The sequence below is a fragment of the Larus michahellis genome, chromosome 3 (genome assembly GCF_964199755.1).
Source record: "Larus michahellis chromosome 3, bLarMic1.1, whole genome shotgun sequence".
NCBI classification, from domain to species: Eukaryota; Metazoa; Chordata; class Aves; order Charadriiformes; family Laridae; genus Larus; species Larus michahellis.
In genome coordinates, this window is record NC_133898.1 from 20,875,854 (window position 1) to 20,893,920 (window position 18,067).

The 18,067-nt window shown below is 44.0% G+C and overlaps 1 protein-coding gene across 1 annotated transcript; it reads right to left on the minus strand.

The window, feature by feature from the left end:
• Window positions 1-7,732: 7,732 nt before the first annotated feature.
• SRP9 (signal recognition particle 9) lies at window positions 7,733-14,779 on the minus strand. The gene is made up of 3 exons (XM_074579008.1): window positions 14,622-14,779; window positions 12,396-12,464; window positions 7,733-11,038 (listed from the first exon to the last, which is right to left on the minus strand). Exons 1-3 carry the CDS (start codon window positions 14,691-14,693, stop codon window positions 10,919-10,921), a joined length of 261 nt encoding a protein of 86 aa, XP_074435109.1. The 5' UTR covers window positions 14,694-14,779; the 3' UTR covers window positions 7,733-10,918.
• Window positions 14,780-18,067: the final 3,288 nt, after the last annotated feature.

Below are 18,067 nucleotides of genomic sequence, written 5' to 3' on the forward strand. Positions count from 1 at the left end.
GGGCTACCTGGGCTCCCCGGGACAGGCGCTCACAGAGGGTTACAGGCTGCAGCCCAGCAAATGCTAATTCACAGTTGCAATGCCAGAATTAGGGCAGAGCCAGGCAGCAACTAACTTACCAAGGAGCACCACGTGTGAGCTTCCTAAATGGCTTCTCAGGCAATCTCACCAGCGCTCGCCGCGCTGGAGCGGGACTGACTTAAAGAGAAACACGTTAGCCTGCTCCACCTCCCCACCTACCCTCCTGTGCGGTGTAACTATGTGACTAACAGAATGAACACACTGAGAAGGCAGGTAGCAGGGGTGCTTGTTCCCCGAACCTGTGTTCTCCAAGGCCTGTCTTCCAAACTTGGTCAGAGAGATCAGAGCGAGCCTCGGAAGGTCTAGCTGTAACAACTAATCCCATCAGTAAGAACATAACAAGCAACTTAAATTCTTTATTGGCTCTTCGAGGTTTTCCCATTCAATCTCAGTTTTCATCTATCACTCCACTCCCAGGTTCCAATATTACCTTTTTTGTCACCTCCACGCCATCTCAATTCTCTTGTTTTGATTGTTGCAGAGAAGTCTTAACAGGCAGACTTGTGGTCACATAACAATTCCTTTCACATCTTTCAATCTCTTCTACCCAATCATCCCAGTCTGCTCAAGCAGTCCTTTGCCCAAAGAGTATTCGGTGCAGATCTCTTGCTCTTTTGCTATGAGCAGCAATAGCGGTTCAATTTAAAAAGTAATCTGTTTTAAACCAACAGGTGCTTAAACTGTTCTGTAAGTAAGGCTTGTCTTTTTTTGTTGTTTTCTTCTTCCACACCAAACATGCTGGCTGAGAGCTCTGCCCCTTCTGAGGCGTCTGTCTTCACCAACAGCTCCATGCTAACTTTTCTTGGGACAACAAAAGCTTTAGAAGCAACCCATCTTTCTTCTGTAGGACTACAGGCATTTCACAAACATACAAATAAGGCTGTGTTGAATTTTGTAGTAAAGCATAACTTTTATAGGGTGATAGATAAAAATGCAACTGTTTTATGTCCCACTGTCATAACACTTTATTATAGCAACCAGACAGATACCATATTTGACTATTTTAGCTAATGAAAAATTGCATTTCTTCTATCCCCTATTTGTTATAAAAATGCCAACTCCAATCTCTAGTTAGCCAGTAACTCCAGCCTCTATAACTTGTTAAAGAAGTAGTTTCATACTTTATCCAGACTGTCCCGTGTTCTTAAAACAGGTGTCTTCAGTCATCCAGGAAGGCACCTTCTTACCTCCTTAGTGCCTTCCGGTTCTTCCTCTCATGAAGTGGACAGGGTAGTTCAGAGTTCCTACCGTGGAGATACCACTCTTGCATATATGTCTTCCTGTGCTTGTTATCGCTCTTAAATTGCAAATTCATTAAATATCAGTTTTTCTCTGTGATTTAACAGATTTGACATACGATGCTTCTGATCTGTGAGTGGGACTCTTACAGCCGTAGCAGTAGCAAACAGCAATGAGCAAAGTAGTTACGTCAAACATACAGAGAACAGGAAGACCACACCAGGTTTAGTTCTTTACACGCATTCCTCCTAACTGGAACCGGTTTGGCTGCTTGTTGTGAAAATGGTACAACTCCCACTGCCTATCAAAGGAAAACACAGAGATGCAAATACCACTAAAGCGAAAAGGGCCAACCGTGTCCTGGGGTGCACCACGCACAGCCTTGCCAGCTGGTTGATGGAGGCGATTGTCCTACTCTGCACTGCACTGGTGCAGCCCCACCTCGAGTACTGTGTTGCAAGGACATCAAACTATTAGAGTGTGTCCAGAGGAGGGCGACCAAGATGGTAGAAGGTCTCAAGGGCAAGAGATATGAAGAGCAGCTGAGGTCACTTGGCTTGTTCAGCTTGGAGAAGAGAAGGCTGAGGGGTGACCACATTGCAGTTCACAGCTTACTCATGGGGGACAGCGGAGGGGGAGGTGCTGATCTCCTCTCTGGTGACCAGTGATAGGACACGAGGAAATGGAATGAAGCTGCATCAGGGGAAGCTGAAATTGGACATTAGGAAAAGGTTCTTCACGGAGAGGGTGCTCAGTCCCTGGAACAGGCTCTCCAGGGAACTGGTCACGGCTCCAAGCCTGTCAGAGTTCAAGGAGCATTCAGATGACACTTTTACTCATATGGGTTAGTTTTAGGTAGTCCTGCAAGGAGCAGGGAGCTGGACTTGACCATCCTTATGGGTGGGTCTCTTCCAACTTGAGAAATTCTATGATTCTTAATAATAGAAATGGAAAACATGAGCAACTCCATGGTCTGGCGTTCCTAAAAGTTAGTTTTGCTTTAAAGTCTTGAGCTGAGGTAGAGGAACATTACACAGCATTATATCCACCTTTAAAGCAGCTGGAGTTTGTTACAGCAAGCAGAAATTAAGGGGAAGAGATGGCCATGACAGAAACTTATGGGACTACTGGTGTGAGGGGAAGTGCAGAGAGCTCTGTCGGAGATTCACATAAGCACAGAGAAGCTGAGAACAACAGATGTGCTTGGAGAACAGTTTTTATCTTGCGATGTAAGGAATGATTTTTAAAAAGACAGATATTGATGACAAATTATTATGAAGACTTGCTGCTACGTAATGATTACAAGTTGTAGACTGGTAGGCAGTCATCAGCCAGGTAAAACAATGTCAAGTAGTATGCAATTTGCAGTACAGGAAAGTAAATTAATTGCTGCAACCTAGGTAGATACTCCAACACAGAGTTTGTGCTGAAGGATCTTCTCATCTGCTAAAGCCTAAGTGCTCTTTTTGATATCAAGAAAAAAATATTTTCTTATCCTATTATTGGATAAGGAAGTTGGTCATGTGATTTATTATCGATGCTTCTGTGACACCTACACACGTACTCTTTGCAAGTGTGGCAAAGCAAAATCGCTCTCTACCCAAGCTCAGATTTCAGAACAAAATCCTCTATTAGCACCCTCAAGTAGAAGAAAGTAAAGATCCAACTGTAAAACAATCCTCTTCCCCCTAGCCAACCAAGAACTCACCATGATCAACTATATAGAAGAAAACAAGAGGAACATGTCTTAAAGATCTGAAAGAGAAAGGATAAGTTTAAAACAAATGGAAAAGAAGAAAGGAACAAAGAGTCAGAGAAGAAGGAAGTCAAAGGGATGAGGAAGGAGAACTCTTCTCAGGTCATGAAATCAAAATACTCCATTCTCACCACCAGCAAAATCATATCCAGTAGGTGTTTCAGCATTTGTAGGTGTTTTGAGGGTTGGCCACCTGGATGTATTCTGGAGGCGCCTGAAGAATTTATTGGTTTGGAGCTACTGCAGACTGAACCCTTACTACTGCAGTCACATACGCCTCTCACCACACTGATCCCTTCTTGAACCCCTGCCCCAGCACCAGCACTTTAAGAATGTTAAGAATTACAACACAGTTCTATAAATCCATGATATAATCTTCACCTTGTATCACATACTCAGTTCTGGTAACTCCATTTGAGAGGCTACCAGAGTGTTAGAGGCCTTTAGGCAGAACATCATCGACCATCTTTAGTTCCACACTTTCTGTACCATCCATATGAACTAGAACAATATAGAAACAAATTCAGACATGGCTATTTTTTAGGTAAATATTGTATGGCATGTACATTACAGAGCATTTAACGCGACAGGCTGGAGGTTTTTGCATGCAAGTCAGGGAAATAGCAAGGTGCAAGTTATCGAGGCTGTGGTTCTGTGGCAGCCTGAGCCAATCTAACCCCTGGCTCTTTTGCTCCTATCACTCATCTTGGGAGCCCTCAACCTCTCCATTTCACCCCCTGTAGCCCTCATTTGACCTTTTGTGAAGCCATCTCAGCACACTAACCAGGCACAACACCAAACCAGCAGCTCTCCAGGAACATTAAGGAGTTTCCTGAGGCACTGGTACGTTGGAATGGTTCGGCTGAGGCTCTGAGGGACACTAGAACTGTGTGGCAAGAGAGGCAACAGGGGTGAGCAACCAGCTGCTACATTGACCGAGGCTGGTGTGGAACCCCAGTCTTTGCGCATTTATTAGATGCACAACAGGGAATATTGCTGCAGTGGTTAAGAAACTATTTGCAAAGCATCTGTTTGCTCTGTTAAAAAAACGGTTGGTTATTTGCATGTTTAAATATAGTCCCATGTTACGTGGGTCTGCTGCGTGACCAACACAGAGAAGGTTTGCCTCTGGGCACAAACGAACAATCCCCTGGTGAATTTTGTTTATTTTTTTGGCCACTGCCCTCAGCCATACCATAGCACCACCACAGCAAATGTGTTTAAAAAAAAAAAATAACCACCCCCCCCCCCCCATCAATCACTCTGAAAAGGTCAGCTTCCCTCCTGCCCCCAAATTTAAAAGGTATCTTTTATGGCAATTTAAAGTAAGACATTGTCACACGGAGGTGTCTGAGGCATCAGTTCATCCTCCTGCCTGCCGATTCCTTAGAAGAGCAGATGCCTTTGGGTGGTAACATCTTTAAGCCACACACACAGTTTGCCAGAGCTCATTTGTCAGTGCCCCGAGGCAAGCCTTTCATCTTCTAGCCACATAATGCTAGCAGAACTCTATTATAGATGGCTGTATTTACATGCATGAGCAATCCAGTTAAAATACACATTTTTGCTAGCCAATGTGAGCAGAAAAACCTCATTTGCTCACTACCAGCCAGCAAAGCCTTTCGGTAGGTGTGCAGAAAACTCAACCCCCTCTCCAAGAACCCAGTCTTTGGAATCCTCCTGTAACCACGTGCCTATGCTCAGGAAGATTCTGCTCAGTGGAAGCCGAACAATGCAGATTAGTCCTTTTATGAACAGATACCACTTCTAGACAAAAAAATGAAAACCCAACACGCAAACACAACTTCAAAGGAAACTAAAAAAACCCCAGTCTCTCCCAGACCTCTCGGTATGACTGATGTTTTAAGTTCTAAAAATATGACTTTAGCATTACCACCAAAAAAGGGGACAGAAGGATATGAGCACAAAATCAAAACTTGCCACAAAAACAAAGCAAAATATCCTCAGAGCTGCTCTTCATTTAGATGGAAAACACTTTCATAAATACCAACGTTAGAGTTTAAGAGACACGCTATACCCTTAGTACTATAATATCAACATTCACAAGACGTAGGAGCTGTCTGTACAGGGAGTACTAATGGGCTGAGCACTGGTTCTTGCTAGAAGACTGGGTGTTCTCAAGAGCACTCAGAGATGGCACTGTGCTGGGTTTGTGTGGCAAGGTTTTGATAGCGGGGGGGGCTACAGGTGTGGCTTCAGCGAGAAGCTGCTAGAAGCTTCCGCTGTGTCAGATAGAGCCAAAGCCAGATGGCTCCAAGACAGACCTGTCGCTGCGCTGGCCAAGGCCGAGCCCATCAGGAACAGTGGTAGCGACTCGGACGTAACATAGTTAAGGAGAAAAAAACCCACAACTGTGCAATTGCAGCCAGAGAGAGGAGTGAGAATTTGTAAGAGAAACAACTCTGCAGACACCAAGGTCAGTGAAGAACGAGAGGGAGGAGGTGCTCCAGGTGCCAGAGCAGAGATTCCCTGGCAGCCCGCGGTGAAGACCGTGGTGAGGCAGGCTGTCCCCCTGCAGCCCATGGAGGTTAATGGTGGAGCAGATATCCACCTGCAGCCCGTGGAGGACCCCATGCTGGAGGAGGTGGATGCTCAAAGGAGGCTGTGACCCTGTAGGAAGCCCACACTGGAGCAGGCTCCTGGCAGGAACCATGGGGAGAGAAGCCCACACTGGAGCAGGCTCCTGGCAGGACCCATGGGGAGAGGAGCCCACGCTGGAAGAGGTTTGCTGACAGGACTTGAGACCCCGCGGGGGGACCCACGCTGAGCCAGTCTGTTCCTGAAGGACTGTACCCTGTGGAAGGGACCCACGCTGGAGCAGTTCGTGAAGAACTGCAGCCTGTGGGAAGGACTCAGATTGGAGAAGTTCGTGGAGAACTGTCTCCTGTGGGAGGGACCCCAGGCTGGAGCAGGGGAAGAGTGTGAGGAGTCCTCCTCTTGAGGAAGAAGGAGCAGCAGAGACAACGTGTGATGAACTGATGACAACTCCCATTCCCCATCCCCCTGTGCTGCTTGCGGAAGGAGGTAGAGAAAATTGGGAGTGAAGCTGAGCCACGTAAGAAGGGAGGGGTGGGGGTTAAGGTGTTTTAAGATTTGGTTTTATTTTCTCATTACCCTACTCTGATTTGATTGGCAAGAAATTAGTTTTCCTCAAGTCGAATCTATTTTGCCTATGATGGTAATTACTGAGTGATCTCCCTGTCCTTATCTCAACCCCCGAGCCCTTCATTGTATTTTCTCCCTCCTGTCCAGCTGAGGAAGGGGAGGCAAAGAGGAGCTTTGGGGGGCACCTGGCATCCAGCCAGGCTCAACACACCACAGTCGCTCATGACTAATTATGTTTTCAGAATGGCAGAAAGTAATTGCGTTCCCATTACAGGACTCCGAGAACACACACCTGTAACTAACTTTGGCACGGTATAAGAAAACAATCACATAGCTTCACCAAGAGACAAAGACGCCCTTCAACAATAGGGCCTGGACTCGCATGAAGGCAGTTCTCTCTCCGCTGTCCCACTGTGACCGTGTTATTGCTGGCACGGTTCCCACAGACTTGGGTTTCACCTGGTCCAGTTTCAGCCCACATTCTCCTGAGAGCATTCAGCCTGTTAGAACAGTTACAGGACCTACACAAACTCACGTAATAAGCAGGGGTTAGCAAACTACCACGGCTTTGTATTCTGCTGAGTAACTGATCTGCTTCTAAAATACCGCGGCATCATTCTCATCTCAAAAAACAACATTTCTACAGACTAAAAAGCCCACATCTGCCTTCAGTGCGTAGTAATTAAAGTGAGATAATTCAGCCCGGCATAAAGGTGGGGAGGTCTATCTGGACGTCAGTCTAGAGCCTACTTACTGTAAAAGTAAGTACGAGATGAAAGGCATGTTTTTATGTCATCCCCAGCAACAAAGACAATTCAACTCTTGCCTGTATTTAAATACCAGTCCTTGAACTCTCAAAGCCTTTGTAAGAGATAAAATCTTTATAAACAAACCATTGCAGTTATCTTGAGTCACACAGCGTCTACCTTTAAAGTGGTATCAGCTTTTCAGAACAGACACCCCCATGTCTTAAAAAGCAAATCACTATTAACTTCAGCAAAAACTAGATGTAGTTCTTCATAGACTAGTTTCCTTTTAAAAAAAAGAAAGTTATCAGAAACCTTTCTTAAAGGATCTTCGCAAGAAGACTTAGATATGCTTGACCAAACCAGCTTTGTTTCAGTCAATTAGATTTAAGTTACTTCAGCACAGAGGATTGTACAACAAATAATAGTTGTACTCCCTAAAGTCCCCCACTGATGCTCAGACTCTTGAAGAAAATGGGACTTGTGCGGAATCTGCAGTCTAGAAGAGAATAAGCTACACAGAAAAAACCACTTATTCGCTATATATTCATTTTTTCTACCTTAGATCTCAAACTTAATTATAGTTATAGTTTTATCTTCCCCTAAGCGAGGAACAGAAGCGAGAAAAGCACAGGTGGGCTGGGGGCAGCAGCTTGTTCCCCTCCTGACTTGAATGAAGTGAGAGGATTTGTCCTGCCTACAGCGAGAGGGGTAACACACCTCCCAGATGATGTCATACTTTAGGATCAACCCATGGTAATAAGTGACCGCATCTGACAGAATCCAGGGTTTCTTCACATTTATTACAGCAAAATGTTGATTATTAACCACTTTTATACCGCAGGAAGGAACTTACTGAGAAGAAATATGATTATTTTGACAGGTTAAAACATTTTTAAAAGCAGCTGCTTGGCTTCAGTTCCATTTCCCATTTTCACAGACTCAGGCTCCCATTTTCCAGAATAAATCTGTTGCTCTTAAAAGCATTAGGTCAAGACTTTAGTGGAAACAAAGGCCTCTTTCATAAGGATCTCTAAATCTAAGACCTGTGACCAAGAGTCTCACTTCTACAGATAATTTAAGGATGTTCCTGTAATCCAGAATACACTTACAGAACGGACTGAGCACAGAGAAGCTCAAGGGTAAAACCCCTGAAGGAAAAGAGAAGTAATGTAGTTGCACTTAAGAAAGAGCTCAGCTACAAAGTCAGCTGAAGTGCTCTGCACAAAGGCAGAGCTGAAATCCAGACACTGAGAATCCAGGAAGTGAGAACACCAGTAAACCAGAATAAATTCCATGGGTGAACTAATCCAATTTCTTTGTGCAGTAACACCACCCATACTCTTTATTAAACCATTCTCACAAAACAGAACAATTACTGAAGATAAGTAACATGCAGCAATATAATTAGCAATAGAAAACATCCTTTTCTTTTAAAAAAAAAAAAATCATCTCGCTTCTCCTGCAAAGGCAGCTGCCTGTCCGCAGCTGGACAGGTTGCCCATCTGCTCCTGTGCTGCCTGCCTGCAGCCTGTACACGGCACAAACTCCCAGCTGGTGATCAGAAGCACTTGCCGGGCTGCCAAATTCAGTGCTTCTCATGCCACGCATTCAGGCACCCCTTTGGCGCAACAGCCCTGTTAAGCTGATTTTTTTCAATCACGTACCAGCGGACACATTGCAGTAGTTGGCAATATGATGGACTAACTCATGGAAAGTTTATTTGGAAAGTGATCAGCGTACATACGCACACACGCACTCTCAACAAGAGTATAAGCACAAAAAAAGCAGAGCTTTTGAGTTCACAGCTTTTCTACCACCCCATGAATACAGTATTGGAGTTGCTGAAAATTCCAGGACAAAGTCAAGAAGCACCTTTTTTTTTTTTTAAATTAAAAAAACCTTTTTTTTTTTTTTTTTAATTTAAAAGCAGTAGCTTTATCAGTATTCTTGTGTATTATGCACAGAACCGCCCTAGTTTTTCTGCAAGTATATGGAGAATAAGCTTAACAACACATCCTCCGCTTGGTACACCAAGTCTATTTACACTCTTCTCCATTTATCCTTCACGCCACTCAAGCCTTTCTGTCCCTCAGCTCACAGAAGACATCTACATGCCAAACCAATGGATAAGAGGTGGCCAAAAATCATACTGAAATAGCTGCAGCTTTTTCACCTCCTAACTTAGCTTAAATCTTTGTTTGTATGACTTTGTGTAGCAACCATTCATACTGCAGAACAGTGCTTTAGACAAAAATGGCTTAATTATCTAATATACTAGATTGAAAATATTAAGATAATGATTTGGAGCATCAAGAAAAACTTTCAGCATTAGAGTATCTTATTAAAGTTTAACTATGAACAAAGTTTAGCCCTCTCTCAGGATTTATTTGTATTTCAAAAGGCAATACAAAAAGAAAAACGTTACATGTGTACCAGTCACTCCTGTAGACTACTATTTGAGTAGCCACTGGGAATTTAGCACTGCAGTATTTTCCAACAATATGCAACATTCCATGCTCAGCTGCAAGGGTACTCTAATGCAATATTCAAGCCTGGGTTTTTTTTCCCAGAGCTCTTGGCAAATGTGGGAACTCCACCGCTTCTGAGTAGATCAATTATTTTTATGTAAGTGACAGCAGGTAGCTATTTAAGTAGATTGTTTTGTTATACATAAATGCCACTACAGACAAGTCTTTGTATGGCTCCGCTTTACTTTTGTGGCTTGGTTTAACACAAAACATTAGTGCTGGAAAAGCCTAGTTATACCAATAGCATAATTACATTAAAACATTCATCTGGTTGTAAGTATGCAAGATCTAGTCAAAGCAAGTATCAATTTCAGCTACTGGGTTTTGAAGCAAAAAGCCTTTGCAAAGGACAATTAAGGCTTCCATCACCCTACCAGAGGTAACAATAAGAAACAAGTCTAAGCCACAGGAGCATTGGTCTATTTTTGACAGTGGTATTTAAGTATTTATTAAGCTGGTTTTCATCCATTTATTCAGTTGGCTGACATCCATCTGCCACATGTAACATTTAAAAATGCACAGTTAGCAAGCTGCTAAAATAAGGAATCTGGATAGTGTTTGGTAGCATTTTTTCTATTAACATAATAGGCAACAGCTTCTAGAATTTGTCTTGCTGATATACTTCAACTCTGCCTGTAGCAAGGATAGGAAAAGGTCCCTCCCTGCTGGTATAAAATAGTTCAAGTACCGGAAAAAAGCCACTGGCTATTTTTTAATAACAGTATTTGCATAAGCAGAAAAGAAACTCCCAGTTTCTCACTGATCTGTAGCAATATTCAAGCAAAGTTTTACTTTGTTCTAAAATACAGAATTTTGATTTATCCAATAGAACAGTTCTGCAAACCGCATCACAGACAGTGTTGCGCAGCTTATGACCAAGATCAATACTAAAAGCTAAAATCTTGCTATTGACAGTGCTAATACAAACTGGCAATTTTAACATTTCAGTTTGGAAAACATCCGTTCTTCTAAAACCCTCTGATGTATAGTGCTTATGTAAATAGTTCTTAGATCCAGTCATGATGCTACAGTATTAGTCAGGTTCATAGCCCTTCTCACTGTGAGAATACACCAGCATAAGGCATGAACACAACGAAATCTATATGAAATTTTATAGTAACTTTCCAGAAATATGCTTGTGGCCCATCAAATTCAGACTAAAGTACTGTAGATTTAAAGTATTTACTTGTCATCTTAGCATACCTAATGTGTAAGAATAGTTTCTTGTTCAATTCCCAAAAATAAATATAAGCTTTCAATTGAAAGCATTTATTTCCCTAGTTTTCCAAAGTGGAGTCTGGGGGGTGGGAAATGCTTCATCCTTGTCATCGGTCCACTTTGGTACATAAAAGCATCTCCTGTCCCAGCATTCATTCAAATCCAAGAGATATTTTCTTCCAGTGAAATATGACCGGAGCACTCATTTTATTTTCAGCAATTCAGTCTGTTTCCATGGCAGCACTGCGGGATTCCTTAGCCACCATGAGTCGCATTAGCTGACTGTGGAATTTCTCGATCTTCTTCACGTCTTGTGCCTGGTCCGTTCTATACAGCAAACACTGTAAGAGAAAGTTGCTTAACATCAGTTTTTCACTTGAACCATTTTTATCCTGTTTATAATTGCAACAAATTTGTGCTTGGAACACACAAAACCACGGTAAGTACTTAAATGTTCATTTGTGGCATGTTGTTACCATGAGACAGCACCAACACACATCTACCCTGTTTTAAAATACACGTGCATCTGTGTTTACGTTTAAGTTTCTCCGAAAGGCTCATGCCTTTTATTTTGAAAATGCGAAAGCTCATGATTGTTTCTTTTCTCTCAAAAGAGGTGCCAACACTTGGGTTTTAAAACTGTCTTTTAAAGACACCTTTGTTTGTGTTGTCTAAAAATAGAAGCAGATTTTAAACCCAAAATTACTTTCCTATTCTTTATATTCTGAAAGCAAGTTTATTTTGCCTTTCACAGTCCTTAATGTTACACTGCAAGTGACATAAAAATCAGTCCAGTATTTCCCACTGAAGAGGATCCCCTCCCCCAAGCAAAATCTCTAAGAAAGTTCTAAATAAGGAACATAACATCTGATTAAGATCAAAAGGAACTCCTTCATGTGACAAGCCTGTAAATGCAAAAGAACAAGAGTAATATGCCACTGATTTATCGCAGAAAGACTGCTTAGGGTTTTTTTGCAGACTAAGCAACTCCTTACACCTGTACAGCACAAATATGACTGCCCAGGCTGATTTAACAATGGAAAAACCCCAGAATGCTCCATTCTTCAGTGCTGTCAACACAGCAACTTTTTGACAGCATTAAATTCCTATTTTAATTCAGAGACAAACAGCAGAAAACCAGTTTCTTTTTCCCTTCAGCTATGTTAGCTCTACAGAGTTAGCAGCAAGCAAGACTTCCCTTCCCACCTTTAGAAAAAAAGCCAAAACCAGAAAACCAACCCAACCCCCTATCCCCCACTGGTGTAACAGCTTTCCGTGACTAGAAGCAGGTAAAGAGGCCCATAACTGAAAACAGTCCAAGTTCATGAATCACCTGACTCCAGCCTTCCCCTGTGAAAGATATCAATTTAATTGTCCTTCACTTCCATGATGCATTTTCAGGCAGAGACAAGGTCCAAGATTTTTGTACTGCTTGTTTTCATAGAATCCTAAAATAATTATGTTGAGACCCACAAAGAACACTGAAGTGTCAGAACTCTTCCTGGACCATGCAGAGTTGAACCCCAGGTCAATGTCAGTCACAGACACAGCAACTAGAGAAGGCTGAGCACAAGTTTTTTAGGAAAGTGTCAGGCACTCTCACAGCAATGGCTAAGAGCTCACAAGCTGACTGACAGCAAAACGCAAGTCTGTGAGAGGTACAGTAAGCCCTGAAAGGGGAACATGTTCCGTACTTACAGCTACATCGTCTGTTACTTTGATACAGAGGTTCCCATCACAATGTCGATATTTGAGAACAACCCGTACCTGAAATGACAAACATTTTAAAAATTAACATCTATTAACAATTCTGAGAACATATCTGAAGAAAATATGCCCAAATTCAGACTACCTTGTGTCACCTCTGTGATGGTCCTCAGCTCTGCTGGCCCCTAATCCTACAGCCAGGACGGTTTAGAAGTTGAACCGCCACATTTCCCTGTCTAACATACAAAACTGCTGTTATATTAGCATCAGGAAGCTTCACATTGGGTGCGTTCAAACCCACTCTAACTACAGCAGCTGCAGGGACCTCAGTGACAAGTAAGAAAAATTATGAGAGCCATATCAATACAAGATGTCCCCTCGCCATATATCATGCTTCAGAAAAACTGAAGGGAAACTTGTGTTTATAGTCTTGAAATACTTAAAAAAGAGTTCTACATGAAGACTTGGAAGGGATTAACTGATTGGGGTAAGCTCAACATTACTGCTTTTTCTTCTACGGTACCTACACTATTATCTTAAAACATTGTATTTCCAGTCCCTACAGTTAATTCAATAGCTGCACTGAAGCCTACAGACAGATATGAAACATTCTGATGTTTTGCAAGTGAAAAGGGACATGAATAACACTTTTAGAGTAACTAAAATCAGAAGACTGAAGAGAGCTCCTGCAGATGAAATTGCTTTCAAGACTCAATAAGGCTAAATTTGAAGTCCGAAAGCAAGCATTCAACTTCTCACTAAGCCAGTTACTACTGTAGATACCTGCCCTGAGTTTTAACCTGTCCACAGTCCTTCTGCACTCTCAAATCGCCAAAGTTCTCAAAATCACGGTGATAAAAATCAACATCCTCAGCAACTGACCGAGCATTAAATGCTTCCTCCCTGAATGGGGAGCTGGCCACAGGGACTTTCTATCTATTGTTTCAAGCCTCAGCCAGCATCAGTAACTAGAAACAAAGCAAGGTGTCCTTTTGAGAACATTCTGAACTCACACTATAAACAGGTCTTTGTTGTACAGAGTGACCCATGCTAATGGTCAACAACCTCCTTGACTACAAAATATGTTTTGAAATTCCTGCTCTGAGATGGATCTCCCCACAGCTTTATCTTTCTTGTTTAAGGAACTGTCGTCTTCAAACAATAACAGCTGCATAGCGGTACATCTCTCAGCCAAGCAGGCCCAAAAGCACAGGAGAGGCTGCCACAGGCAGCAGGCATAGACTCGATAGACAACTTGCTCACACATAAGGAAAGACCACTCACTGCCCAGCCACACCAGCCCATGAAGAGCCCAGACCCACCTCCTTTAACATCCCACAATTCTTGTTCTTCCTTCAGTTTCCTGACAAGCCCAATTACACACAGAAGCTTCTCAGGCTAGTTCTCTAGCAAATAAAAGGAGGGTACTCGTGCTGTGACCCTGTGGCCTATATAAGTTATTTCATAAACAGAAAATTTATTGTCATAGATGAGAACAGACTGCCTTTGGAGGCCCCTTAAGAAAAGGGGAAGAGCAACTCCTGGCTGCAGTGACACCCCTGGCAAACTCTTTCATTTAATTGGCCATTAAATAGCACAAGAAGGTAAACCAGAACAATTTATTTTATTATCAGTAGATAGGTGGCAATTGCATAGTAAGTGGTCAACCATGCTAATTAAAGGCAGACATCAAATACTGCTTCTGAGGGTTTCTCTGTGTCCTCTATTTTTGGTGAGGAAAACTAGGCCTTTCTTATAGAAGCTTTCTCAGGCATACAAGTTCCACACTACCTTTTGTGCTACTTTTTAGCTAAAATGCAATGCTGATTCTGGAGAGTGAATAGGTTATGAAACGTTCCCACCAATCAATACACATGAAAAAGTTACCAGAAAGAAAACACTGTCATATACTAAGAAGTTACTCCTTAGGAAGCTAACGTCTTCCACTCCGAAATGACACTGCAGGCAACAACGCACCGTAAGAGCTAACCAATGCTTTAATTTTTCCAGGAAGACTAATTCAAATGATACGGTCTCAAAGGCTGCAACCTCATAAAATAAACCAATTCTAAAGCGACAGCGCCGGAGCCACCAAGCCGCCGCCGACCGCCGCCTCACCCCAGAGCCGCACCTTCCCGGGGCCTACCCCGGCCGCCCGTCCGTCCGTCCGTCCGTCCGTCCCTCCCGTAAAGCCTCTCGGCCCGGCTCCCCCCTTACCTTCATGGGATCGGCAAGGTAGAGCTTCTCGGCGGCACGCGTGAACTCCTCCCAGGCCTGATAGTGCGGCATGGCGAGGCCGGCCCGGTACTCCGCTCCGCTTCCCCGGTCGGCAGCAAGATGGCGCCGAAGGCGGGCGCCGCGTCACCGCAAGTCGGCACCTCCCATTGGCCGGCGGGAAACCGTCGCCCAATGGCGCAGAGGCTGACTCGGAGATGCCGGCCCCGCCGTTGCCACAGCGACCCCGCCCGGCGCGGCGGGATGCCGGCACGCACGGCCCCGCCCACGGCGGAAGCGAGGGCTCCCATTGGTGGCCGCGCCGCCGCACCGGAGCAGCGCGGACTAGCCGGCCGGCCGGCCGACCGCCCGCCAGCCGGGTGTCGCGGGTTCGAGCCCCGCTGCCGGCGGAGGGGGCAGGCGGCCCGCCCGGCTGCCTGCGGCTGGGTGCTCCAAGGGGGCGGCAGCAGCGGGGCTCCACCAGGCCAGGTGCGGGCTGTCTCCGCCTCAGTCTCCCGGTCTGAGGCACACGGAGGGGAGTTTGGGGGCGCGGGTGGGCCAGCGTGGGGGCGATGGGCCCGACCTGGCTTTTCCAGGCCATGGGGGACCCGGCGGGCGGTGAGGCCCAGGGCCGGCCTCGGTCAGGCGGGCGAGCAGGCCGCGAGTGTGGGGCGTTAGCTCGGCTGGCTTTTACAGCTGAATCTGGTCCAGGTTTTCCCGGGCTGGAAGGTCCTTTGTTAAACTGGAGGGTGGCTCCGCGTCGAACAAAAGGGACGTTTAGGAGCAGCTCGCTGGCCTCGCTGGGGAGGGCGCTGAGGCTGGGCCTGGCGCTGGGAGGCAGGCTGCTGGCTTCAGGGAGAGCCTGGAAGTCAGGAAGTTACAAAGATCTCGGGGAACCCCGTTGTCCAAATACGCATATACGTCTGTGTGTGTGTAAAGCATTTACATAAAACTGACTAGAATTCATTTCAAAAGAGAAATGAGGGAGGAAAGAAAAATAATCCGCGGTTTCTCCTGTTACGTTTTAAAATCCCATTTCCTTTGGTGACCTGTGATTTTTGTTCCTTAATTGCACAAAGAGCGTGAACAGCCACAGTGCCAAGCTCTGACGGCGCTACACGGCCTGTGTCACTGCTGCGGTTACAATAAACAGTAATTGCAGTCCTCTATTCTCTATTTCATGGGGACGCGCTGAAAACCCAGAAGCTCCTGATAACGACTCACGACTTTAAGCTCGTTTTACTGAACTGCACAAACCTCAACATTGCGGCCAAACAAATAAACTGCAAAGTTTAGGGCAGATGTGCATGTAAGGGGACAAATTATGCAGGCTGTTCCAGTCTCCGCTAGCAACATGGGGAAATACTAGCCATAGGTTTTTTGACCACAAAAGGCACAATAGGCGCAAGGGAGAATGAAGAAACATGGCATAGAAATAAAAGTGTGGATGGGAGTTGAAGGGAGAAAAACTAGAATGAATTTCCCTGAGTCAGTAAAGCAGAAAATAATTGTTACTGTGGGGATCAACTCTGAAAAAGTCTGTAGTGATTAGACTGCCCAACTTCAATAAATTGCGACTTGTGGGTGTTATGTGGTCTAAACAATTCTGTTAAAGGGCTTTGCACCAATGAGTGGAGGCTATGAATAGTGGAAAGACTGAAGACTTTTTTTTTTTCTTTCCAGAACTGCTCACAGAGTTTAGATGCTGCTGTGTCTGAGAACCTAGCTTCAGAAATGTAAGAGTTGTCTTTCAGAGAGGCCAATAATCAACAGCTCTGATTAAAGGTGATAGATGTATTGACAGAGCAATTATCGAAAACACAGAACCTAACCTGGAAGGAGTGCTTCGACGCTGTCTCAAGTTTTGGGTAGCCGTTTATAACTGCAAAGTAGGGATTGCTTTTGGCAGTGTTTTACAGACACACAGGGGATGTAAATATATGAAAATGAAAGGTATGGGTAGCGCAAACCCTGTAACATTTCACAAAACCATTGCTTGCCAAATTTGGATCCAGGTTTTTGAAGTGGGACACAGATATTTTCTTTGTGAAGGAAGAGTCCCAATTTTGCTCTGTCCAGTCAGAAGCACCTTAGGGTTGCTTTTCAGAGGATTTTAATTTTGACTCAAATGTTCAGGATCTTTTATGTGTTTTTTGACACAAAAGCTGTCTTAGGATCTTGCCAGTGGCCAGTCATTAGCCTTGTTGTTCACAATTTCTGCAGTTGAGCAAATGCGACAGAGCCAGATTAGAAAACAAACCCATTTTGGTATTTCTTTTTCCTTAACCCAGATGATTTCTGTGATCCAGGTTAGGATGCAGCTTCTAAAACTATTATATACGCACAACTTTGGAGGTGACAAACTGCAGCAGCCAGGGCAAAGACCAGAGAGAGGGATTTTGTAATTGGCCTTACCTCTGAAGAAAATGTGATGTGTCACTACGACAGTTATATACAGCCTGATGCACAATTCTACATAGCCTGTTCCTGGCTGCGATCTTAAGGATTTCATCTTCCCTGCCACCACCACCACCACCACCTATGGCCCCATGGTTGTGCTGCCACAGCTGTTTGTAACTCTGCGCTGGGGATCAAACCAATGCTTGGATTAAAAGCAGCACCGTTTTTAGTAACACATTTTTTCAACTAAGATCTGTTCGTTTTTCCAGTTTGCTGTGTGGCCTTACATACTGTTGTGCTGACACAGCTGTTGAAAATGCACCTTTTTTGGTGGCAAGACAGGATATGGGAATTCCTACTGTTTTTACTGGCTTGCCACCAAAAATGGGGGCCAGTATCTGAAACAACCCCCCAACTCCCCCGAAAGCAAGGCCAGTTGCTGAAATCTCGGCAATTAAAAAGAGAAGCTATTTCTGAGCCTCAGGGAATGTCTGATACCTATAGTTAGTGTGCTGCTTCGCCCTGTTGTTCTCCTCTCGTTGGAGAACAGAACATTCTCTTGACATGTTTGAAAAGTAACTTAGACCACTGCAGTTATTCATCTGTAAGTTGTATTTGATGTATGTCCAAAACTGTATTTTTCAAGTGAGTTCCAGTGAATGCACTAATAGTAGAAATGTTTCAATAGGCTTTTTGTTTAGTGAAATAAAACGAACAGTTGTTTATCACTGTGTGGAGCGTTTGGTATGCAGCCAATAATAATTTAGTAGTTGGTAAGAATTCTGCTAAAATATACATACTTATCTTGCTTTCTTTTCTTGAGTTCTTGCTTTCTTCCATGCAAGAAATCATTCCAGCAGTCTTAATGGCCATTCCATCACTTGTAAGTGAAATCTGGAATGCTATAAAACCTCATTTACCCTTTCCTCAATCTCTCCTTGTATATCCTTGCTATATCCCCTGGACCACCTTAGATAATGTCTTTTTTAGCTTGGATTTAAGGCCATAAAAAGCTATGAAGCAATAGTGTAAGTACTTGTGTGATGAAG